General features: G+C 43.4%; 1 protein-coding gene across 5 annotated transcripts in view; it reads left to right on the top strand.

Moving 5' to 3' along the window:
• Nucleotides 1-26,974, top strand: part of SORCS1 (sortilin related VPS10 domain containing receptor 1) — a 518,222-nt gene that overhangs the window by 448,942 nt on the left and 42,306 nt on the right. For all 5 annotated transcript variants that reach the window (XM_043597466.1, XM_043597465.1, XM_043597464.1 and 2 more), the window contains exons 19-21: nucleotides 15,749-15,935; nucleotides 23,834-23,967; nucleotides 26,171-26,294. In XM_043597466.1, coding sequence (XP_043453401.1) covers nucleotides 15,749-15,935; nucleotides 23,834-23,967; nucleotides 26,171-26,294 — 445 coding nt within the window. The remainder of the gene's footprint in view (nucleotides 1-15,748; nucleotides 15,936-23,833; nucleotides 23,968-26,170; nucleotides 26,295-26,974) is intronic.

The raw sequence follows: 26,974 nt of genomic DNA, 5'->3' as shown, positions 1-26,974 counted from the left end.
ACACTAATAATACCAAGTATTATTGTTGGAGTAACTGGTCATTCATACAATAGTGCTTGGAGCATGGATTGTTACAGTTTTAGAGATCTGTTTGACATTAACTACTAATCACTGTACTGTTCTGTAAATATATGTGCAGACTATAACCCAGGATTTCTACTCCTAAGTGTACACTCATCAGAATGCATACAAATACGCACCAGAATATGTGGAAAATAATATACATGGCGGACTTACTCATAAGAGGTCAAACTGGAAACAAACATGTATCAACAGTGTCATCAAGAAATAAGTTACATTATACTTATAAAATGGAATGTGGTACAACAATGAAAAAGAACAAACTATTCCTCCCTACATAAGCTTGGATGAATCTCATATCCACTATTACAGTAAAGAAATCAGACTGAGAAAAAAAAATACATATATGTATACATATATATATGTATGTATCATGTGATTCTGTTTAATTAAGCTGCAAAAGTAGGCAAAGCTAATTTATGGTAACAGAAGTGACAGTGACAGTTACCCTTGGAGAGGAGGTGGTGGGGGGGGTGGGATTTGGGGGTACTGGAAATTTTCAATTTTTTTCATTGATTAATGGATATATTCATTTTGTAAAAAAAAAATCAAGTCGTATATTTGATTTACTTATTTTTTCTTTATGTCTTTTAATGCTCGACAAACAGCTTACTTAAAAATCATTTGAGAAATTCAAATAGCATTTATCTGTACATTTTGTATTTAGGTCTTTAGGGAAAAAAAAAAGAAAACGGAAAGAAAACTTTGGGGACATTTAGGAAAGGATGTACTTCCTGGGTCAATCCTATATTCTATACTTCCCTGTATAGTGAGCATGAAGTCATCTTTCCCAGAGATATAAGGAACCTGGTTATGATGACTTAGAAGGACATGATCTTTTGAAGCAGCAGATGTTTGTGTGGAAGCAGGCTTCAGAATTCAGAGTTTTGTTCCATTTCTAAGAGCACAATAGCGCAAGGTCTGAAACAAGAACTCACGCCTGGTTGGCTCTGGCCTTTGTACACCCTCCAGGGACAGAGGCCAGGCTCTCATCCATTCACCTTTGCTTTCTATGTAACAAAGATCATCAGGCATCTCAGACTTGGCTGAGTGATGTGAGAACAGATTGGGGAATCTGGTTGTAAGATGTGTAAATTCATGCCTTCTGGGCGCACGAAGGGGAAAAAAAAATAACAAGTTAGTTCATTCCACTTGAGTGGGCAAAGCTACAGCAGCGAGAAAGAAATCTGCTATCTTCAGCTGTCAGACCTGGCCCCTTGGTGCTCTTGTCTCCGAGTGCAAAGTACAAGCCAAAAAGACTGTCCCCACATCAAGAGGCCCTGGGGACCTCAAATGCAGCTGTGGGACTCTGTGCTGATGTTCACAAACTGTCCTTACAGAAACACCCGGTTTCTCTATTAATCTCTGGGTTATATACATAGGCTTGGGTGATGCACATGATCAGGCATACAAAGTAAAGGAAAGTAGAGTGTCTCTGAGAAGCTGGGGAGCATTGATAAATGTAACACAGTGACAACAATTTGGATATCCAGCCTTTAATGAACACTGAGTGTAGTCCAGTTTGTGAATGTTTTCTTGTATTATTTCATTTAGATCCCACAGCAACCCTAGGGGAGTAGGTGTTACCCTCCTCATTGCATTTTATAGATAGCACAGTTAAAGCACAGAAAGGCAAAGTAACTTACCTGAGATCCCACAGCTACTTACACATAGAGTTAGGAGTCAGATCCAGGCTGTATGGTATCTGGCCTTTTTATTACTTCTCTCTGGTGGAAAGAGCCAAGTTCTGGGAACGGACCTCATGTAGTTCCTAATGTTCCCTAGAAATACTTCCCTGGAGACACATGGTAACAAAGACCAAGAAGTAGAAAAAATAGGCAAAATTTTCTATGCCCTAGCCAGTCTGGCTTATGGCTGCTGCTATATTCTTACACACTGGTCATATATAAAGCCAAATTTTCCTCCTGGATTTTCTGAGAATATTATGGCTTGCGATCAATTTGTTGAAGACCATTTTAGCAACCAGAGATCCCAAATCCTTTCTAGGTTTCCTTCTCTTTGTAAAATTCTATCTGTATTGAATGGCTTCTATGTATCTGGTATTGTTTTATCCATTCTAAAGAATATTGGAAATATAGGACATGAATGCAGGACTCAGAGAGTTTGTCCTCCATGTATGCCCAACTTCTCCAGAGTCTTGGGTATGAATTAGATTAGAAAAATTATTTAATCAAATCCAAAACAGAAACAAACAAAACCCCTGACATATGCCACTGGCAACACACGCGGTCTGTATTATCCCCCTCAAAGTCTCTGAATCCGCTTCTCATTTGAATTTGACGCTCCTAAATTCGCTTTAAATACAGTATTAGGCTCTTGCCACCATACCTAGTGCCAATTTTTCACAACAGTAGGGACATTACTGCCAAGCTTCTGATGCTTCTAAAGTAACAAGTCCTCAAGGTACCAAAGGGGCCAAGAAGTCCCCACTACATTCTGATAATTACACGACAGTGTGATTAATGCAGAAATAGGCATGAGACTCTCCAGTTTGGTATAATATTTTGTCATTTGGACACCACGGATTAGGCCTATGTGTCTCCTGGCTTACTCATAATTCAGTTTTCTCCTATAGGCTTGTCTTCTGTCTATCGGATTGGGTAGGGCTAGGGACTGATATCATGCCCCGTTCTTTGCCCCCAGTTATTTACATACAAGCCCCTCCATGTAGGCTCCACCTCCTGTACATATCAAGTGAAGTTTGAATGGCCTGAGGAATCAACTGTGCCACCAAATAGTTATTGTGTGTATTTATTGGTTCTCCAACACATATTTTACTAAGTTCCAAGTTTACAGCATGTACTTTTCATTTATGAGTAGACCTATTTCATTTTGTAGAGATCCGTGTTTTTGGTGAACAAGGGTCTCTGCCATATCAAGTTTCAAATAACATTCTAACCACATGAAATATAAAATAGTAAACATTTTATATTCATTGAAAACAAACATACAATTTAGTTTACTGCATTATATTGTAATAATATTCTTGGCAGCCCCCACCACACAATAAATGCCATTAAGGTGTGAATCATGCCATGCTTGGTTGTAGGCCCAACATCTCTTCTCACTGCACCTAACACATGGATAGAACTCAGTCAGCGTGTGTGGATTTGGATAGGCTTCCCCAAGGAGTATAGAGATGAAGCCCAAACTTAAAAGGAAAAGACTCTTAAATTTTCCATCACATCCAAAACATGTTTAACTCTTCATCTGAAATCTAAATCCCTTCCTTTGTTCTGTACTAATGCTTGTCCTAATTCTAACATAAGAATATCAATGAAAACCTTGCTAACATCAGAGCGAAGAAGAGAACGTCTTAGTGACGGAAGATTCTCAAAGGCTAGGTACACTGATGCTGGCTTATATGTGTCGGAGTAAAAATTGTGCAGACTTGACATGTGCAAGAAATGGAAGGTGTCCTTCAAATAGCATGTGGGGCCACCCTCCACATCTAGGTGACAGAAAGGGCTGTGTAACACAGCTGGCTCAAACTCCCAAAGCTTGGCTCCCCCACCTGTTACTCAGAGAACCACATAAGTCTGTTAAAGTTGAGGAAAAGCCCCTATTGTCAGAAACTCCGTCACTGCCATTTTCATGTTCTCTCCCAAAGTACTGTAATGAAGGATCCTTCACCAGAAGCAACAAGGCAAAGGAGACAATATTTCTTCCACTGCACACTCCCTCATTGTGGCTAATACAAGGACACACAGGGGCGCCTGGGTGGCTCAGTCGTGTGAGCGTCCAACTTCAGCTCAGGTCATGATCTTGCGGTCTGTGAGTTCGAGACCCGCGTCAGGCTCCTTGCTGACAGCTCGGAGCCTGGAGCCTGCTTCGGATTCTGTGTCTCCCACTCCCTCTGCCTCTCGCCTGCTCATGCTCTGTCTCTCTCACTCTCAAAAATGAATAAGTGTTAAAAACAAATTTTAAAGAACACATATACATATACACTCTGCATTTATGCATCACTGTTTCCTTGGGGACAAAGAATAGTTAATCCAGAGACCAACCAAAAGGGGAGAGAAACTGTCCATAAAGTTATATCTGACTAGCCAAACATTTTCCAACCACACCTGAATTTAAGGGAGCCTATCAAAGGTGTTTTGCCCTGAGATCCAGGTATCCAATGACAGGTGGCATCCCTCTGTCTGGAGACTTGTTTAAGATGTATATTCTCTGGACCACTAATGAGCACCTAATGAGCCTATAGACTTCTCAGTGCGATAACTCGGCTTCCTGGAGAAATCCAATGCAAGAACCTGAAGGCATAGGATGGATGGCAGAGAGCCTAATCAGTCTTAAGAACTCAACAAAACCCATTTGGAAGGCATTCATTGGAGAAGACTGTAGGCAGAAATGGTGTCTGTCTGTTACAGAAGATAATTAAATCTGTTTTAAACAGCTGTAAGAATAAGGAGATGCAATTCGCTGCATAATTTAAGACTTTTAAATTAAATCTGAGGCAAGGGACTAAAATTAAAACTTTGATCTGTATCTCATTGTCTTAATACTTCAATTTACATACAAAGACTGGAACTTAATAAGGAAAATTCATGATTATAACTTCTTCGGTGAGATTTAACTTCAAAACATGAAGGCTGTGTCCTCATTAAATGGATTTCAATGATCTGTAATTTCACATACATTGAAAGACTTATGGCAGCATAAAAGTAACCACAGTGTAATAACACTTCATAAATATTGCAGGATGCTCCCAGCCGTCGGATGATAGAGAACATGACTCTTGATAAAATTTCCTGTGAGAACCTCATTTGTTGAAGTCGTAAAGGAATTTGACCTACTTTTTCATCTGGGGGAAAATTGGGGCCTTTAGAAGTGGCACAAAGAGTTAGTAGGCAGTGTTCAGTCTAGACAGGTATCAGTGTCTAAGCCAGCCCAGGGCGGACTCAGAAGGCTCGGCTGTTTTCTCCTTTCACACAAAGGAACAGGAGCTGATTTCAATGAGCCGTGGGGACTTAAGAGGCTTTCTCATGTATTATCCCATACTCTATTCAGCTTGATTCTCTTTGACTCTAGCAAGGTAACTGAGCCACTTGATTTCTTCTCCCTTGCTGCTTCAAGTTAAAAAAGAAAGAGGGAAATGAGGCGGGCAATATAGGTTGTCTCTAGCCAGAGGCCTAGCATCTGAAGTTCAGGTTGGCTTGGTTACCAGCTCTTTTTTTTTTTTTTAATGTTTGTTTATTTTTGAGTGAGAGAGAGAGAGAGAGACAGAGCGTGATTGGGGGAGGGGCGCGCACACACACACACACACACACACACACAGTCTGAAGCAGGCTCCAGGCTCTGGGCCATCAGCACAGAGCCCGATGTGGGGCTCAAACCCGCAAACCATGACCTGAGCCGAAGTCAGATGCTTAACCGACTGAGCCACCCAGGTGCCCCTTTTAGCAGCTCTTTCTAAGCCTCCACTTTTCCTTCCCTCAATACTGGTCCACATACATTGGGGTGTTGCTATTCTTTAGGGCTTCAGGGAATCAGTGTTTGCAAAGCACTTTGCCTTGACAAGCGAAGAGCGACACCTGGCTCATTACCGAGAGTTTCAGTCTCTCAGCCTGTCTGCTTTAGGCCCTACAACACCAGTGCCCCATTTCATTCACACGGCTGGCCACTACCCCTGAAGGAGAACTTCACCCAACCATGCAAGGTTTGCCCAAGTGTGCAGCTTCCTCAGGTTTCTGGCTTTGCACTTTGTCATTTATTATTCCATGACTTTGTCTTATCAGCTCCTTCTTTAGTGTAATCCACCATTTTTTTTTAATTTTAATTTTTTCTATTAGTTTTCTTTATTTATGAGGCACGGAGAGACAGAGCACGTGTGGGGGCGGGACAGAGAGGGAGGGAGACAGAATCGGAAGCAGGCTCCAGGCTCCGAGCTCTCAGCACAGAGCCTGATGTGCGGCCCGAACCCACAAACTGTGAGATCATGACCTGAGCCGAAGTCGGACGCTCAACCAGCTGAGCCACCCAGGCGCCCCTAGTGTGATTCACCATTTGTGTGCGTGGACAGTCTCCACCTTGTGACCAGTAACACTTGAATGAACTATGCATCTTCACCTAAGAGCTGAGATCATTTTAGCAGCCTGAAGGGATGTTGGAATATGAGTGGATCTTCACTAATGCCCATAACAAGAATAATACAATTATGAAAAATAGCAGGTCACCTACCCTAAATTTGATGATTTGGCTCATGGTCATTCTGCCTATTTTTATAAGTAAAGAAATTGAGGTTCAAACGTAAATTGCATTTCAAAGGGCATGTAACCAGAGTCTTCCAACTCCCAAGTTACCAGCTGACTCTGTAGGGCACTTCTTCTTCATACAGTACTCCGTAGACCTCTATAAAGTCACTTAGATCTCTCAAGAACCTAATAATTTGGAAAAGTGAGGAAGTAAGCATCTGGGGCAAGAAATCACATATCCATTTCAGAGATAAGATCTTATGATTTTGGTTAAGTCTAGCAAGTGATGCTAGATAAAAAAGTTTTGAACGCTATTTATAAATTTTGAAAGCATAACATAAAACAGTATAATGATTCCAGGATTGTGTGTGTGTGTGTGTGTGTGTGTGTGTTGTGTGTGTGTGTCTATGCATTTGCACATGTTCAAGTGCTTCTCATTGGTTACTATAACATTCACCAATCTAACAATGTCATCTCTGGGTGATACAATTATGAGCAATTTGAATTTTCTTTTTCCTCATTTGATGTGTTTCCTACATTTTCTTTATGAATTTTCCATGACTTTCTCTCTTTTTTCTTCTTTCTTCTAATTAAGCTAACATATTTCTATAAAGTATTTTCTAAGTTTTTTTTCATTTTGAGAGAGAGAGAACGCACATGCAAGGGAGGGGCAGAGAGAGGACAGAGAGAATCCCAAGCAGGCTCCGCAGTGTTAGCACAGAGCCTGATATGGAGAACGATTTCATGAACTATGAGATCATGACCTGAGCTGAAATCAAGAGTCAGATGCTTAAAATATTGAGCCACCCAGGCGCCCCAAACCTAACATATTTCTATTATATATTTTACTACATAAAAATATGTAGGAAAAATTCATTGCATAAGTTTATTCCTAAAGGAATCTCCCTACTCCTTTTTAAAGCACCATTTTCCTCTCATTCCATACCTGAATGCTTTAGACTGATTTTTTAAAATTATTTAAAAATATTTACATGATTTTTGTCATTTGGTGGCACCCTAGTTTTCCTACCAAAGCTTGCTGTGGTGATTCCTAAAGCCATCATGTAGTGGTAATAATGTACTGATGTCCTATATTACCTAAAAAGTGTTTTTAAAACATAATGGGTCACAAGTATGAGCTCTATCTACCACAGTGTCTAGATGTCGTAAGCGGACCTTGGCTTATAGTTATTGATCTGCTTACACAAGCCAAATGTCCCTCCTGCCCTATGGTATTCTGTTCCATTCTAAGCCAGACACCAAGTACAGAAGACATAAAAAGAGAATGTGGAAATTTGCTGTTCGTTTCAAACACATGGTGCTATGGCTCATTTGGAAATGAAGGATTAAACCATTTTGTAATGTTCTAGTTGGAAATTCTTGGTCTGAGCATTAGATCCAGAAGTGTTTGGATACTTAGCTAGGCAAATCCCAAGGATCAGAGTCCTCAGTGAAGGGCCCAGCCATCTGTATTTCATTCTAGGGAACGTGAAATATGTATCCAGTCAAATGATTTGGTGGATCCATAGTCTGGTCTTCTGGCATCACTGACCTTGTTGGACCTGAGTTCTCCGGTGAAATGTAAAACCCCATATGCACTGCCCTCCTCCCTTGTGTGAATATTCTCCTTCCGGGTCAGAGCGTACAAGTTTACTGTTGCTACCTTTTCTTGCAAGAGGTGTGGGGGTCTGCACATTTGGGGAGGCACCTGTGCCAGAGAAAACGATCTCTGAGTAGACAAGGGGAGGAGCTGACTCTATAATTATGCAGTCATGCCACTATGTAAGTATCTTGAGATTGTGTCCAGAGCTCAGTTTTTAAGCTGAAGAGAAACCCAGAGAGCATGAATTGAACCACATATTCAGGAAACACTTTCCCGGCAGATCTAGTGAGGCAGTCTCAGCTTTCAGTAATGCTGGCATCTCTTGAAAAGGATACCAGAGAGAACCAAGACTTGCTTAGGAACAGAAGATAGGGCATTTGCAACTGTCTTTTCTTATAGACTAGTGTTATCCTGTGCTGGAAGGACTCAGTTTACCATTATAAAAGGGCAGGCTCAACACAGTCATGTCAGTTGATTCTTGTTTAGAGTTCTTCTCACTCTGTTGAGCACTCACATCAGCAGGGTGTTCACAAAGAAGTTTTGCAGCTTCCATGGTATTTTACAGAACCTGGCATATCATACTGAGCTCCTCTTACATTGCTATTTAATGAAGAATTTGATCCATGTTGGCATTCCGTTAGAGGGTTTTAGCTACTGGAACTTACAAAGGCTTTCCGGTTTCACATATGAGTGAATCCTTTCTTCAAGAGCACCCACTGGGAATGAGCACAATAAAATAGTTTCAGTTGTGAACCAGTAGTAGGAGTGCTGAACTTGGAGTTAAGAAGAGAGAGTTTGGTTCAAACTAGTCTTGGGACTCAAGGCAAATCTTAACAGTCTTTTGGGGTTGAAGATTAAATGAGATACTATACAGAGAGCAGTTATTATTTCTGCCACAGTGAACTTTCAAGAAACGCTGTCTTTTCTCTTAGCGACTACCAGGAGATGTTCTAGAATAGTCTTACTTGCATATTTTATATAAGAAGTCACCTGCCAGAGTTCACTCTTACTGAATAAGTACAAGGTGGATAGCACTGCTCCCATGAACTTATTTCCACCAGCTGAAGAAACCTCCTGTTTGATAGCCAGGGCTCAGTGTACCATAGTGATCTCTTTTCCTGTTTCTTGTTGAGATTCTGTTAACCTGAGTCTGACTAAACCTACTGGGAGTAGGCTATGCAACGCACAGGTGGGTTACTTTTACTTTGTGCTCCCCACTCTGCTAAATATTTTTAGTCTTAGAAAGGGCTGAAATATCTTATTTTTGTTTCTGTCGTTCAATGCTGTCTGATGATTTTTTGATTGTACTTTGTCATCCAAAGAGCATTAGAAAGAACAGAAATCTAAGACCAAAGTTGGCTGTACTCCCTCATCAATCTATGATCAATCTGTGTCCCCTTCTGGTTGTTTCTCATATACCTAGTCAATATTTAAACATTTACATTAATGGTAGAAATAGAATGGTGTGTTTTGTGGTATTTCTTGTGTCGTACCATACTCCACCCCCCGCCTTTGAAATTTGGTGAAGTCTTTACTTTCTCTTCTTTACTCCCTCCCTATTTTAATCCTAAGTGCTGGTTTCTGGCTGCACCTCACATCTCTTTGCCCCCCATGGAGTCAGTGTTAACAGATTGCACTGTATTTACCATCACCTTTATGCTCATAAGAACACACACATATAGTACATATACTGTTATCTGTTGTGTTTCTGTTTGTGACAACAATGGGTTATACTCAAGTCAATTCTCCGCATCGTACTTTTTGCCACATGAACCTTAAGCTCCCTTTCAAAACTGAATTTTCGTGAAGGCTGAGGCAAGCTGGAGCTTTGCAGGGGCCAGACTCTGACATATGAGCCCAGTTTCTATCTGCAGTGAGTCTATAATGCCTTCAGGAGTGTCTTAGAATCTCATCTTGGGACGAAGCTGTCAGTGTTGAGTTACTATAGCATTTGTTTTCCCATTTTCCTCTCAAGCCATGTTGCAGGAACTGATAGGTTCATACACCTTCCATTCCTCAGGTTAATCTCGGCTCCTTAGTGGCCATTTGATATATTTGTTTTTCTATTACAGAAGTCAGTGATGCCCTTGTAGAATCCCCATATGGATTTCATGTGGCTTTTGTGCTTTTCTTGGGCACATCTTTTGAGCTAATAGTTCTATATCTATATCAGGGCACATGACGAAAGGGCAGCAGGTCTAAAAAACGTTATCTTGTAGCCGAGATATTTGCCAGCCTAGGTTCCATTTCAGGAATGATGATTTGTGGTTTATTGAATTGAAGTAACTCTCAATTATACACACATTTTCCTGACTGCTGAATTATGAGTACCTCTTGTTCCCCATATTGTCTATTCTCTTTATGGCTTCAACGTGACACTGCTTCACCAGAAGGAAGACATAAGAATGTAGTATGGTGTTCACGTCAATCCATATTTCCCCTTCTAAACAAAGCTGTTGTCAGGGTGAGGGGGGGTGGGGAGCCAAAGCCAGGGATGGAGTCTAACAGGAAAAGAAAGTGATGCCTTGCCTTTGTTATCATCTTTCTCTCTCGCGCTGGAAACTATTACAAGTAACTTTCAATTAAGGAAGTTCACCAAGGACTGAACTGCGTGGATAAAGTTCAACCACAGATAATCTTAAACCCTTAAGTCTCACTGGCTGTGGGATTTCAGGCATCTTATTTAACCCGTCTGTGCCCCAGTCCTCCTGGTGTAGCAGAGCAAAAGAACATCTTCCCTTGCTATCTCCCTGGACTCCTGACAGCCAACGAGATAGTATATAAGGAAACACTCCAGTGAACAAACAAATGGACAATAGTCCAAATTTGTTGAATTAAAAGAATGATCTGCAGGCCCTGCATCAGGCACTGAGGGCACAGCCAGTAAGGACACATCTCAGCACCGAGAAGTTCATACCAACTACTTATGGATTAGCCAGCAACTCGTTTTCCTCCAGAAGTTAACTAATCTTGGCCACAGATAGTGTGGAATTTTTGCACGTAATTGTGCACCAGACACTGAACAACAGGTGCAGTTCTTTCATTCCTGGCCTTGTTGGTGCACCTTTCACACTTAGACCTCGAAGACATCCTGGGAAGGCTTCACCACCATGCCAAGATGGAAGGAGAATAGCATCAGCTGGTGCCGTGCTGTATTCATCTGCAGATGGATTAAATGACAAGAAAACCTACTATTCAACCATCCAATCCCACGGGCCTCAACCTTTGGCACAGCCCAACATCCTCTTTGGACCTTCTCGTACCCCAGCAGCACTGAGCATCTTCCCCAGAGGCCCCGAGCCAAGAGGGGAGGGGTCTTGAGTGGTAACTGGGCATCAGCATTTTTTCTTTTAATTTCTACAAGAGATGCTGATAGCAAAATCTGAGATTCACTGCTTTCAAAACCAATACATGATGGGAGTTAATTTTGACAGGAAGGTACATGTAATTTCCTGTTGCAACTCATATCTCAATCCCCCATCATCTACCCTGAGCTACCCCCTAATTAGCTTCCCAGAATACCCGGGCCTCCTTCCAATTCACCCTCCATAATGTAACCAGAGTGATCTTTTTGAATTAAAACCATCATCATGCCGTCTTCCACTAAACCTCACTTTAATGGCTTCCCATTGCTCTTAGGAACAAAATAAAAATCAGAAACTAGGCCCCAAGTTCCCAAATGTAATTTTTCTCCCCTTCAGTCTGATTTAATAGTGTGTCCCTCCTGTGTCTTTAACTTCCTTTGATTATACCACCCCCCTTCCGCTGCAGGGCGTTTGCACATCTGGTTCCCTCTGTCACCCTTGCCTGGACTCCTCACCTCCATGTCAGTCACTGGTGTCCTTTGTTTAGATAAGTTATTTCTTCCCTTCAGGTCATCACAGCTCAGATATAACTTTATCTTGGAAGCTTTCCTGGAAATTTTCAATCAGATCCAATTTTTAGCTCTCCACCTCTCCCGACTGTACAACTTGCAACACGATGTCATTCCCTGTAATAACTTTTTACTTATGTTTGATTATTTAATCTGTCTCACTGAAACCATAGGCCACATCTGTTCTGCTTGGTTTGTTGTGATTTACTTACCATCATTTTCCCATTTCATGCCTGACACAAGATAGATATTCAGTAAGCAACCATTCAATTGGTTGGTTGGTTGGTTGGTTGGTTGGTTGGTTAGTTGGTTTGTTAGTTGGTTGGTTTGTTAGTTGGTTCATTGGTTGGTTGAATGAATAACCAGAAAGCCAGTCAAAGTAGGGGAGTATGCCTAATCAAATGGTGATGGAGGACTTAGGCTCTCTTGCCCTTGCCCTGCTTTTCATTCTCTGAAACGACTTGGCAGCTGTGTCTCAGATGGTAATTTCAGACCAAGGAAGTCAGAGGCTGATGACTGATGAGCCCCAAAGAGAAGCAGGTACAGCTGTGTTAGGCTTGGGAAGCACCTGAGAGCCTCTGAAGGCAAAAGTGTGGCATCTGGTTTGATCCGCTTGAGTGGGCAAAGCTGCAACAGCAGGAATAAAATCTGCTACCTTGGCCCCTCAGAGTTCTCAGTTCCCTGTGTAGAGTACCAAGCCCGGGGGCCTGCACTCGTGTCAGAGGGAGGGAGGGAGAGAGAGAGAGAAAGATCTTCCTAATACCTGACCTAATACCCTAAAAGCATGATTCCCCTGTGAAGTCAGCCCTGCTGATACATTAGACCCAACACCATGGCTCTCTTCTTTCGTCTATTAAATGCATGGGGAGCATTGTCGTGACTGGATAATTAAGAATGCTGTCAGGCCAGAAGGCTAACATGACAGACAGTAGTCACCCAGACAGAACTTGGGAAGAGTTTTAAGTGCTGAAAGAGGTTTAAATCCAGGCCCACAAAAGCAGAGCGGTGAATACCAGACAGGAAGGGCAAGGCAGGTGGACTCCAGCAGGGGCAGCCAAGGTTGTACTTTTCCCAGTTGCATGGGGGCTAAGGTAGAATCAGCTGAGCTGTGAATCTCCCCTCTGTGTTCTTGCAAATGGTGACTGTTACCTGATGTCCATTCTGTCTCCACAAAGAACCAACCCTTTAGCTCACTTTCTCTTTTTTTTTTAACATTTTTAAATGTTTATTTGAGAGAGAGAGAGAGAGAGAGAGAGAGAGAGAGAGCTTGTGAGTGGGGGAGGGGCAGGGAGGGAGGGAGGGAGGGAGAGAGAGAAAAATCTAAGCAGGCTCCATGCTCCCACATGGGGGGCCGATCTCCTGATCGCAAGATCATGATCTAAGCTGATATCAAGAGTTGGACACTTGGGACGCCTGACTGACTCAGTGGGTTAAGTGTCCAACTTCAGCTCAGGTCATGATCTCGCAGCTCTGGAGTTCAGGCCCCATATTGGGCTCTGTGCTGACAGCTCAGAGCCTGAAGCCTGTTTCCGATTCTGTGTCTCCCTCTCTCTCTGGCCCTCCCCTGCTCACACTCTGTCTCACTCTCTCTCTCAAAAATAAATAAACATTTAAAAAAAAAAAAGTCTGATGCTTAATTGACTGGCCACCCAGGTGCTCCTAAACTTCTCTTTCTTTCTCAGTCTCTGTCTCAAACTCCCTCCCTCCCCCCCTGGCTCCCTCCTTCCCTCCCTCCCTCTCACCCCTTCCCCTCTCTCTCCCCCTCCCTCACTGTCCCTCTCAGTCTCTCCTTTTCTCCCTTCCTGCCCCTCCCTCCTACTCAAGTGCCTGCGCACTAGTTTGCTTGAGCTCTCCTGCTAGCTCCCTCTCGCCCTCTCAGAAATTATATTGCCTGTCTTGTTCCTCGGTTAACCCAGTTAACCCTAGCTATTCCTAATAATTCCCGGGACACTTGTCCCAAATGATGTGAGATCTTAAGGTGGTTTCTTCTTCTGTGCCCATACCTATGGTTGTCTGGCAGCAACTCTGTTGAAAATCCAGAAAACATGAGAGAAATGAGCAGAAACAGCATGAGAAATTGATCAGTCTGATTTGTGCAAATGAAGGACAAGTCAGCAAGAATGGTTGACATTTATATTTATTAGTGAAGGGAATTCAGGTAACTGCACCATGTCTGGGCTTGTGGCTAATCTGTCTTGTAGTTCTGAATGGAGTTTCTTTCTCCCACCCTAGGGGAGAGTTCTTGCCCATGCCCTACTGAGAGTTAGCTAGTGTGCCCCCCACACAGTGCTTGGCTGGGCATAGAACAGAACAGTAGGTCATGGAGATTCATAGGATTTGAACGGCTTTTCCTTTCCTTGTGAATTAGCCTTTTAAATGTCAGCATTTTAGGGGCGCCTGGGTGGCGCAGTCGGTTAAGCGTCCGACTTCAGCCAGGTCACGATCTCGCGGTCCGGGAGTTTGAGCCCTGCGTCAGGCTCTGGGCTGATGGCTCAGAGCCTGGAGCCAGTTTCCGATTCTGTGTCTCCCTCTCTCTCTGCCCCTCCCCCGTTCATGCTCTGTCTCTCTCTGTCCCAAAAATAAATAAACGTTGAAAAAAAAAATTTTTTTTAATAAAAATAAATAAATAAATAAATGTCAGCATTTTAAACTTGGCCTTTTCAAAAAAAATATGATACCAGATGAACCTTACTTAATCGAAAATATTTTTTTTATTTAAAAGGTGTTTGTTTGTTTGTTTTTAGGTTTTTTTTCTCCCAGTTAAAATGGGAAACGCTAAGAAAACAGAAAACTTGAAACTTGATAAAGGATGGGCTGCATGGGAAGGAAGCTGTTTTTTGTGGTTAAGGTCTAAGCAACTTTGTTCCTAAATAATCTCTGCTGTTATTCCAAAGGCAATTTTCTTACAGGTCCCGGATTTCATAAAGCAGACCTGATCCTCCCTCTCCTGGCCTACCGGTGGGAATATTAGAATGATAGGATTCCAATCCAGCTGTAAAAAGGGTTATGGCAGGTCCTTTACAGCTGCGTTGTTTTGACAGTAATTTATTTTGAAGCAGAGTTTTACAGATGACTGATTAACTCACATGTCTTAGAACAACCTTTCAAGTTAAGAAAGTAAGGTATTCTTATGCCCATTTCATAGATGAGGTAATGGACACCCAAGGAGGCTGAATGCATAAAGTCATGCAGCCTGTTACTGGCACACTGGGATCCAAGCACAGGGAGCCATCAGTGTTCTACCCACCTGTAATGAATGAGATGCAAATCCAGGGAGATGGGCTCAAATCCAGGTCTGCTGCTAATTAGCCATGTTAACCTTGAACAAATAATTAAAACGTTCAGCTTCCCCACCTGTAAAATGGACAAATATTGGCCTGTTTTTTTCTCTCCCAACTAAGATTCTGTGAAGAATAAAATGTTATCATTCTGATAGCACAAAATGCTGAAGTATGAAAGCATTAACCTTTATTATCTTAATAATAGGGCTGAGTCCAATGCCATATCAGGTGCGAGGCAAGATGTCTTTTATGCTTCTCCTTATATGGTTAGGGAACCAGAAATAAGGGGCCCAGGGGTTCCGAACACATGGGAAAGGTCTGTGACCATGTGGGGTAGGCTGAATTTTTAAAGCTGTGTGTGTATACCTTTTATTCACGTGGATGCTAAGAGCATAAACAAATCCCTCTGAGAAATTGAATATCAAATTAGAGCTGATTAACGAACACTGAATTTTTCCAAACCTTGAAACTTTCGGTCATCAGTGCCCTTCAAATTTGGAGACCGTCCATCTTGGTAAGCTCCTGTCTGCTAGGGGATGTCACAGGGATTCTGTCAAACACAGACAGATGCTCCCAGCTGTAGGAGGGAGCCAGAGTCTGCCATTTTCCCGGAGCCAGGAACCAGGAGAAGCCCGTAGAGTGGAGGCAGCAAGTACCAACTCCCCTTTCCTGATGTTGGGCTGTTTTTCAGGGTGACGTCCAGAGGACACTCATCCAAGTGGACTTTGGTGATGGCGTGGCAGTGTCTTACGTCAACCTCAGCTCCATGGAAGATGGCATCAAACATGTCTATCACAACGTGGGCATTTTCCGAGTGACGGTGCAGGTGGACAACGGTCTGGGGTCGGACAGCGCCGTCCTGTACTTACATGTAACTTGTATGTTATTACTGTTGTTGGTTTATGACATATTTTAAATGCCGTGTCCTTTTAAAATATAACCCCAAATGTCGTATCTAGAAGCAGCTCACAAGTTATCTTTGAGTAGCAGGGGAGAGGAGAATAAGAGAGCCAAATGGGGAGAAAATAAAAACAGGGGACAGAGTTTGAAGAATCCTAGAATTTGCGTTGCCTGAAATTGGTCTCATGGCACTTCCTGTGCCTCTTCCAGATGCTTCTGAGATCAAACACCTGTGTCTACGGCTGGGCCTAAGCAATTTGCTGAGCTATTTGACTGAATATGGATTTGTCTTTTTTTTTTTTTTAAGCGAGAAACGTTTGAAAACAACTCCCATGTATGGCTCAGTCTACTGCATTGAGAATTAGCACTAGTGATGGAATTTCTCCCCATCTCATTATTCTTCTCTTCCCATGATACACCTCACTGTTGATAACTCTTTTAGACTCGTGCTCCTGTTTTGAAAGTGTATTTCCTGGACTTTTATCCGTGATGATTCGGTGCTAGAGAGAAGTTGGTGTCAAGAGAGGGAAAGAGTGTAAACAGTGTTGTGGAAGCTGCATTACGAAGCAGTTCCAAGAGGTGTCGAAGCGCTTGCCCCACGGAGGAATCTAAAGATGTGTTAAGTCTGATGACATCATGACTGCTGCTAAGCTGCATGTAGTACAAACGTGCGCCATGAAGGCCCCTTGTGGCAGGGGTGGGGGCATCCCCAAACAGGCTTAGGACATCTTTAGATTGCTACAGAATGCTTTGCTTTAGAATGGAGGTAGCTATGTGAAGCCCTGGTGGCCTAATGGAGAAGGCACTGGCCTCCTAAAATGAAAGCTCCTTTTATGGACAGCCTGGTCCAAACTAATTCCAAATTCTAAGCGAAGAATATTAAGGCCAGGCAGTATCCCATGCCTCCCACCTGCCCCTGGCCCATGAAACTAAACTGAGTATAGAACATACCAACTCGAATCTTTTTTTCTTAAGCTTCTTTGGTCTAGTGGGAGGACAAGAGTATCCAGGGATTCCCCAAGTGATTGTTAATTACTGAGGATTTCAGCAGTACCAGTAATTCTTGAGCTTTCTCTCCTGTACACTCATGACAAAAGGGCTTTGAAGAAACGCATCCTCCTTCCTTTGGGTTGAAGCAAAGTTGTACAAGATTCCCAGTGTGCCCACTCCTCCTGCCTCTTTTCAGCTAAAGTTTCTGAAGCAATTACTATGTGCCCACTTTTGTGCTAAGCAAGCTCTTTGCATGTATGATCTCACGTCTCAAAATGACCTGAGGAAGTAGGCACTATTAGAAACCCTACTTACAAAGGGCTGTGGGTGTCAGGGAATTTGAATAATGCATTTGTAGACCTACTATCTGGCAAAGCCAGGCTGCAGACTCAGGAGTGCCAGCTCTTGATCACTGAGGTCAGTCTTGTCAGTGATGCAGCTTGTCTCCACCAACCCTTATCCCCTCCACTCCTTCACAGATTGTCCCGAAGGAACATGAACTCCTTGCTGTACCACTACATAGGTTCAAGGTGCCTTCCATAGGCTCCCTTCCTGCTGACTCCATGACTGCCCCACCCCAGGCTGTCCTGTATGGACTTTCTGGAGTTGTCTCTTGCTAAGAAATAATCTTTCTTACTAAGGAATAATCAGAAAATCTCTCAGAAGTACCTCACCAACATTGGTTATTAGTAGCAAAACTAACTTGCCACACAAATGCTGGTACCTTTGCTGAGAATGGCCACCTACCTAGCAACCTGTCGTTTTTCCATGGCTTATTCTGTAAGGGGGATTTTATCCTTACAGCCATTCAGGCTCTCCTGAAAAATTACAGTGATTTTATTCCATATCTCGCCTGTGTATGAAACATCTACCACATGCTAACCATGTGTAAATACCGAGTTCAAGTTCAGCACTAGCTTTGTGTCGCAGTTTCTCAGGGTCTCCCATAGATCATCCACACCTTGGTCTCTTGGTCACCCTATGGATTCTTCCTCACCCCTTAAACATGATCAGATCCTCTGAGAGCTGGCTCCCTAACCTGGTTTTCTCCCAACCTTACTCAACCCTGGGAAGGAAAACAGCACAGAGATTAAAGGTTGCTGAAGCCATGGCTTCTAAAAGAAATGTACTGCTTTGTTCAGTGGCTTTTTTTTTTTTTTTCGCATTAGCCTAGTTGAGTGAGTGGCTCAGTACTTTGACTTTCACCTTAATGGCAGATGGTTAGTAGTGGAAAATTTTGTGTTCTTTTTTTTTAAATTTTTTGTTTTTTACATTTATTTATTTTTGATAGAGAGAGACATAGCACAAGTTGGGGCAGGGCAGAGAGAGAAGGAGACACAGAATCTGAAGCAGGCTCCAGGCTCTGAGCTGTCAACACAGAGCCCCACGGGGGGCTCGAATTCACAAATCACAAGACCATGACCTGAGCTGAAGTTGGATGCTTAACTGACTGAGCCACCCAGGCGCCCCTGGAAAGTTTTATGTTCTGATCACAATTTTGTTAGGCTTATCTTGAGTTAAGTGGTTGGATAAGCATACTTCATGTAATGGAACCCTTTCTAAGCCTGGCCTTGGGGATAAGAATGAACTCTTTTTTACTAACTGCATCAAAACAGGATTTTTCTAAACTTTCTTTAACTCACATACATCTAAAACCCCCGTCATAAGCAGTTTTGGCAGGTCTGACATATTTGCTCACGTCACCACTTCTCTCCTAAAGTTCATGTCACCGTGCAAAGGCACATGCCCTCCTTTGCTTCTCCTGACACTTGTACCATGACAGGCAACATCGGCCCTTTCTTGCAGATGGAGCAAACGAAGATGGGAGAAGTGCTTTGACACCATTGTATACTAAGACGAAGTCAGAACAAGACCGTAATTGATTAACATTCCTCCAAATCTCAAACCTGAAGGGTCTCTTGGCCATTTTCAGCCACAGTACCAGGGTATGGGGGCAGGGCTGGGGGTGGTCTTTGTAGAAAAAACAAAACCCAAACACTGGACTGAGTTGGGAGTTGGCCCAAACTCCTGGCCAAGTCACTCCATTTCTCTGAGCCTAGATTTTCTGCTGTCATGTGAGGAACGCACATCTTGTTTCTCAAAGGTTCTTTCAAGCAAAATATGCTGTGACCTGTCAACTAGCAAAGCTTGATTTCCCATCATCACAAAGTAGCACGTGCGTTTCTACTTAGTGGGTTCTGAGCAGCAACCCTTAGGTCATTTCGCCAAGCCTATCCTCCGCTTCTCTCACTAACACCCTCCCCTTTGCCCAGAATTCTCCCCCATTTCCTGTCTTGAAGAAACATTCTCTCTACCCTCCAAGTCGGAAAGGTGATTTGATTCCAAATCAGAGAGTTTTGGTTTTGTTCTTGTTTTAGTTTTTAATACGGGTTTGCAGAAGTCATCAGAAATAAGTGGAGAGGATGTGCCTGCTGTAAAGTTTCCAGGAGTGGGTGAGCCATTCCCACTGGGAGGATGGGTAATCTGTGGTAGCCTGACAGAAAGTTCTTGGGGATAGTATTTACTGTGCTCTGCTAGTTTGCAAACTAACGGGACACGTGGTGGTGCAGCCAGTGTTGGCCTCAGCTGGTGGGAGCAGGTAGAATTTAGAGGACACGCACATTTCTGCTCGGAAAGCTGCCCCATCTCAACCAGACTTGCAGGAAAAAAGTCACCCAATACTGTGCATATTAGCAGAATGAAAGGTTAAAAATAAGTAGTTGAGCCAGATTTTGTAGTCCTTTCTGGATCTCTCTGCAATTACCTCCTAACATAGGTACCATTTACAGATGCCTTTCTGCTCTTACCTTAGGGTGATCAGTTTGTTGAAAACCTATGTAGTTTCACAACTTTTCACATGATTGTTATCTTGGCCAGCAAATGTTAGACTTGAGTTTTGTAAAGCGTGGTTGAATGAGTCACCCACCCCAGAACTGCCTGATAATAGTGCAGTGTTCATTCCAGACCTGCTGTATTGGAATTTCTAGAAACGTGCCCATAATCTGCCTTGAACAGATTAGTATAATCCATATGCACATTGCAGTTTAAGGGACTCTGTTTTAGGATTTCATCTTTATACTTTGAACTACTTTAGTTTCTCCTAGAGCATTTTTTACATTTCAGACAAACATCAATGTAATGCATACACAATATTCAATTCTACAGTCAGAGGTCTCCAGGACAAATGGTAGAGTCAGTCCCAAATGATCATTGTGTGTGTGATTGCACGTGTACACACACACACACACACACACACAGACGTGCTTGCACGATGTCCAGCTTCACAGGCGTCAGCTGCTTCCTGCAGCACATTAGGACTAAACAAGAAAAGAGAAGGGAAACCCGATTCACACAAGTAATTTCCCATTTCCCTCAACCACCTTGCAGCAAAGATTCATATGGAGTGATGCAGCGCCACCTGCCGCCCTTCTTCGGCACCACAGGCACGTTTGTCATGGAGCTACCTCTGCCAGCCTGTTCAGCTCTGGATTGAGCGCAGCCAGCCAGCTGGGGGCCTCCAGGGACTGGAGTTTCTCTTCCACAGCTCCCCTAGCTCAGACTGCACCCTCTGTACATAGAAGAGATGCTTAAAAGCTAGGTTTGGGGCAGCAGAAACTAGGTATGTCAAATGCACAAAAAGTAAATGAATACAAGAGGACAAGGTGGGAATATGAAAGGTAAATTGCACACATTTGAATGAACCCATGCACACATATGCGTACTTCATGGCCTACAAGCCAACATGCTATGTGTCCTGAATCCTAGGTCTCCTTGGCTTCCACTCTTTCCCTCCATTTCTCCCCTGCAGCCACTTGGGCTTTCTTGCTAGTCCCCAAACATGGCGAGCAAACTTCCTCCTCAAGATTTTGCACTTGCTCTACCCTCACCCCGATGCATCACAAATAGTGCACGCCTTCACTTTATTCAGGTCACTGCTCCAATGTCATTTCTTCTGAGACACAAAACTAGCACTCTATCACGTACCCCTGCTTTGTGTGTTCAGTGCCTGCCTCCCTCAATAATACATAAGCCCCACCAAGTACCAGGTGTCCCCAGCACCTAGAATAATGTCTGACATATGGCAGCACTCTAAAACTATTGAATGAATTAGTGACCATTTTTCACTAAGAAGATTCAACTGTTGCCATTAAGAGGACACAGGCACCATCCTCACTTTGATATTCTGACTTTAAAAATATATTAATGGGGCACCTGGGTGGCTCAGTCGGTTGAGCGGCCGACTTCGGCTCGGGTCATGATCTCGCGGTCAGTGAGTTCAAGCCCCGCGTCGGGCTCTGTGCTGACAGCTCAGAGCCTGGAGCCTGTTTCAGATTCTGTGTCTCCCTGTCTCTGACCCTCCCCCGTTCATGCTCTGTCTCTCTCTGTCTCAAAAATAAACAAACATTTAAAAAAATGTTTTAAAAAATTAAAAAAATAAAATATATTAAGTACTCATATGTGAGAGAGACAAAGACAATGAACCCCGTTAGAATGGAACTGGCATGTCTAACAAAGCTCATCTAGTCCTTGTCTTCTAGCTGAGTCATTTAACTCAGATCAGGGGAGTCAGGAAGAGCATTCCAGAAGAGTGGTTCCTGGAACTGAGACTTGAAGACTGGCAGGTGCCTCAAGAGGGGTGTCTAAGCCAAGGCCTCAGGGCAGAACAAGGCCTAGCCTGCTGGAGAACATGTATAAAGTGCATTTGCCAGTGCCTGGAATGTATTTAAGTAACCAGTGGATGCTGACTCTTAATAGCTAATTTGTTAAAAAGGGAAAGGTCTTTTGAGCATTTGTCAGCTGGCTAGAGCACGAGCTCTAAGATCAAACTTCTTTGGTCCACACCCCAGAATGGATGTTTCCTGGCTGCGTGACCTTGGGAAAGTCACTTTCCTCTGTTGGTTCATCTCTAAGCAGACGTGATAGTATCACCTACTCCATAAGGCTGTGGAGAGGAGCAAATGAGACTCAAAAGGGTCATTAGCAGAATACGTAGTACATAGTTATCACTCAGTGAATGCTGCCCTTTTATTATTGTTTTGAACCGTTCTGACTTATGAACAACTACTTCTTATCATATGGCTTATAAACCAGGAAATCAATTCTTGCCTGTATTCTGGTCACCAAGACTCTAATTCTATAAAGAGAGAGAAGCATAGACAAAAGCAGAAACAAGAAATTGCAGTCTGTTTATTTACCCAGCAAAACACTCGATTATCTGCTACATCTCAGGAACTATGCTAGCCTTTATGTTAAAGGTAAATAGGAAAGACTCTTACCTTCCAAAAGTTTTCAGCCTGTGTTCTCTGTCTCACAAATGTTAGATCAGTAGGTCTTAACTATCATCATCATTATAATTAGGGAGTGTGAAATTTAGTTTTGAACAAGTGAGTAAGCAAGATCAACTTGGCTTTCTAGAAAAATCACTCTCACAACAGTTTGTAGGGTGAGAAGTACGTAGTCATTGGCATACATTGTATGAACATATAAATTGTATACATGCAAGAATGAACTCATACAACCCACATATGCATAGTTCAGAGCCCACGGACTGACATGCTATATGTACAAATACCTCTTAGGTCTCAATGGCTTCCACTCTTTCCCTCCACCTCTCACTGCAGCCACTTGAACTTTCTTGCTATTCCACAAACATGGAGATCCAGTTATTCCTCAGGATCTTTACACTTGCTCTACCTTCACCCTGGAGCATATGTTTTGTTCTGGGCACCGTGGCACTTGGTGCAGCTTGTCTATTACTGAGGCAGGCAGGCAGTGAACACACAGAGCAGGAGGGTGGATTAGCATGGGAGCAGGCTGGAAGCCAGAAGATCTGTACGGAGCGTGACAGTCCAGGTGTATGAGCCAGGGAAGGATTGGGGATGGTGAGAGGAACTCTAACTGAAAGGTATTTATGAAACCAGATCCGTGGTTTCTAACATAGAATGAGTGGCAAGGAATAAGGAATCTACATTGACTTTATGCTTCTGGGTTGGTGCCCTGGATATACATTGTTGTTTTTTTTTTTCATTAAGATATGGAAATTACAGAAGGGGTGGGGGGCGTGTAGGAAATGATGAATTTCTTAGGAACATTTGGCTCCTAATGGAGTCCAGAGTCAAGTCGGTGATTTTTGAGTTCTAAGCATGAACTTTATTAGTTGAAGGTCAGGATGTGGATGATATTGTCCATCTAGCGGGCGTCCGTAGTTAGAATCGTCCCCCCCCCCCATTTTTTTCTTCAGTTGAGCACATCCTGAGAACCTGAGAACCACGGGGCTGTCTCTACCTGCTCATGCACGCTTTGTCCTAGACAAGCTGACCTTAACACCAAACAGGTGGTGTTACATATGCTCGGGCAGTGACACACACACACACACACACATATGTGTCTGCACATACACAGATCTTTAAAATCCAACAAAGAGTAGAGAATCATCACATCTAAAGTGGTTTGGGGATTTGTGAAGTCACCACCACCACCAGATCCCCCTGCCACCCACCTGGACTCCATGAGGTTTCCTTCATCCTGTTTACCGCCACAGATATGACCTCTTGGAAAGACTTTGCATCTTCCTGTGAAGTCTCGTATCATGGCTCTTCTTTTAAGGACTTCATACATTACTTGTAAATTTCTAAAGTTTTACACATACATAACTCAGGTTTTAGGCCTGGAAGAAAGACCAGTAAGTGGAAAATATTGAGATACAATGGGTCACGATATATATTTTTCTCCAAAGCAGGGGCAACCCATGGCACTTTCCTCAGGGAATAGGACTGTCACGTTTTGGAGACTTCCAGAACTAATACATATTCTCTTCAGAGCAGGGAAAGGTGAAGCAAAGAAAGTTCTTCCTTCTCCATGACTCGTCTTTTCTCTTGTGCCTCAGGTCCCCTGGAGCATGTACACCTGTCTCTTCCCTTTGTCACCACGAAGAACAAAGAGGTCAACGCAACTGCAGTGCTGTGGCCCAGCCAAGTGGGCACCCTCACTTACGTATGGTGGTATGGAAACAACACAGAGGTGGGTCAGCCTTCCACGCGGCATCTAATGGCAGCTCAGCTCACACTGGCTGAAGGGAAAAGAGGAAATGAAATGGCTTCTGTAACTCAAGGGTCTAGGGTAGTCCTCGTTTCGGGGAGAGCAGGCTCTTAGTACACCAGTCATCTCAACAGTTTGTTGCCTTTGTCTCTCTGTCTGTCTCTCACCGCACCACCCCTACCCCTTATCTTCCTCCACATTGGCCTTCTTCTCCAGTGAGATTTGCCTTTGCAAAGACCCTTTGCAGCAACCTGAGCTATTTAACTGTCACCACCTAGCAGGGAAAATGAACTGTCTTTCATAGAAGTTCTTACAGATGTCCCAGAATGGAGTATTATTGACCAAGCCTTCCCAGTGGTGGGAATGGAAAAAGAGGTGATGAAATCAGTCTCCTTGTAACCACATGGTCCAAGAGAGGGCAGAAAACAGTCCACAGAAAGAAAAAAAAAAAGCCAATGGATAACAGAGAGTCCGAAGCAACAAATACTTACTACAACCCAGCCCCCAAATGGCCTTCTCACCCTGAATCAGACGTAGCCACAGCTTTACCCTTTATGTTTTCCCTGTGAAAAACCATGGCCTGTGACCAGAAGTCAGCAGCACCTTTAAACTCCATAGAGACCATAAACCTCACTTACTGTAAGCCCTTCATTTTCCAGAAAAAAATGAGGAGGACACACAGGAGGTGGTTTCCCCGCCTCATTCAGCGGCTTCACCAGAGGCCAGATCCAAGGCCTCCCCGTGCCCACGGGAATTGTGTTCTTCTCATACTAGGCTGCAAGCTCCGTTTTGAACTGACTCCATTCTCAGAGATTCAAACTGGCTTCCAGATGTCCGTGCAGGCAGCCAGCCTCAGGCCTCCCCAGGGGGCGCAGGGATGAGTTGGTGGGACTAGAACCCTTCATCTTCCTCCAGCAGAGTTGTTTTCCTGCACTTGGGGGGCTTTGCTCTTCAAATATAGTGCAACTTATTCCAATACAAATCTGTTTCTACCCCAGAGCTTAATGTTGGCTCTCACTGGAGACCTAATTTTGCACAGGCCCAGGGAAGATACCTCTCCTGACCCCAGCCCTGCTACGTGCCCAGCAGGGGAAGGAAACGCTCACCTCTATGGCTAATTTGACTCAGCTGCTGAAAAGAAGCCTTTTTTTTTTCTTCTGAAACCTCGCATATAAATTTGACCCCAGTAGGGCCCACTACCCACAGTGGCAGGGGAGAAATCTAAGTTATTTGCCTGAAAGCTAGTGCTAGAAGGTGAACATACTAAACAACTTTCTTCCGTGTCTCCTTTTTTTTTTTTTTTTTAAACCTTTCAGCAAAAAACAAATTCTCCACAGATTGTGTCGAGTAGACTTCTTATGCCGGGCTTTGGTCTTCCCTCTGCCATACAGGGAGGAACATGAATTTAGATTTTAACATTAATTAAGAAAAGACAGGAAAGAAAAATGTTTGTGAGGAGTGAGTTGAGGGAGGTCAGTAAGCTAATAATCTTTTCTTCCAGGACCCCAGCATCCGATTGTATTACAGGCACTACTCCAAATCCTTTTTTTTTTTCTCTTTTTCTTTTTTTCAGTCCTCAAACCACTATCCAATTAGTACTTGTTTCCATAGCAGCTACTTCCAAAAACTGCTGATAGGGCTTCTCAGAGGAACCAAGCCACACAAGGCCACTCCAGTCTAAATAGTACAGTTTTGGTGTCCACGGTCACTGTGTTCCATTGTAATTTTCTATAAATGGTACACCCTGGAGATGAACAACTGGAAGCTTACAGATTTTCAATGACTACTGCTTAAATCTGGATTAATATGAACTGCCTGTTTTGGTCTGATTTGAGTATTTCTTTGTATTAAGGGATCTGCCTGCTCTGAGCAGGTTACAGATAGAGAGCTATATCCCACCAAACAGCAAGACCTACCAGTGTCCCCAGACTGCTGTGTAAAGATACTGGAAGAGAGGTGTCATATTCACAAGGAATGGGCAGAGTTACTTAGGGTCGTGGTTCTTGTAGCTCCTTTCTAGCCTGGACTTGAGATGATGGGGAGGCATACATGGAGCCGGTCACCCAGGGCCACACCAGGAAGAGCCTATGCTGACTTAAGTGGCTTGTTGGTGGATCAGAGCTAGTGGCTGTCTCATCTGTAATTGAGCAAGTGTCCCCTGACTCTGGGCCTTCACCCATTTTAGCCTCTGATCACCTTGGAGGGAAGCATATCATTCAAGTTTACTTCTGAAGGGATGAACACCATCACAGTCCAGGTCTCTGCTGGGAATGCCATCCTGCAAGACACAAAGAGCATCGCGGTGTATGGTGAGTGCCCTGTCTACACTAACCCGTCGCTGGGCCCAAGCTCAGATGAACTAGCCTGGTGCTTTCGTCCCACTGGCCACCCTGGCTCATGACCTCTAACCAGGGAAAAGAGCGTAGTGGTAGAGAAAGAGCTGAGTCAAGTCTGATCTCCTCCTTTTGGGAGAAGTGGTTCCCCGGCATAGTTGCTGTCACAAGACCCTGGGGGCGCTTGTTGGACTGTTTCCTGAAAGTGGCTCTGGGGCACAAAGGGCAACTCTACACCCATTCACCTGGGTGGGGTGGAATGAGTTTCATTATGTACAAAGCTGATCCATTCCATTTGGTATTCTGGTGGTGTTTGAATAACTAAAACCCCCATTATAAAAGAAAATAGATAATATTTAGGCTTTTGTTCAACTTTAAGGGGCACCTGGGTGGCTCTGCCAGTTAAGCATCTGACAGCTGATTTCAGCTCAGGTCATGATCTCACAGTTCATGAGTTTGAGTCCCACATCAGGCTCTGTGCTGAATGTGGAGCCTGCTTGGGATCCTCTCTCTCCCTCTCTCTCTGTCCCTATCCTACTCATGCTCGCTCGCTCTCTCTCTCTCTCTCTCTCTCACCCACACACACACAATAAATAAATTTCAAACAATTTAAAGTTTAACTTTAAGAGTCTTGATTATTAAGAAGAATCTACCAA

This window comes from Prionailurus bengalensis, chromosome D2 (assembly GCF_016509475.1).
Source record: "Prionailurus bengalensis isolate Pbe53 chromosome D2, Fcat_Pben_1.1_paternal_pri, whole genome shotgun sequence".
Lineage (NCBI taxonomy): Eukaryota > Metazoa > Chordata > Mammalia > Carnivora > Felidae > Prionailurus > Prionailurus bengalensis.
Note: the sequence above shows the minus strand (reverse complement) of the source record. Positions and strands in the feature narration are given on the sequence as shown.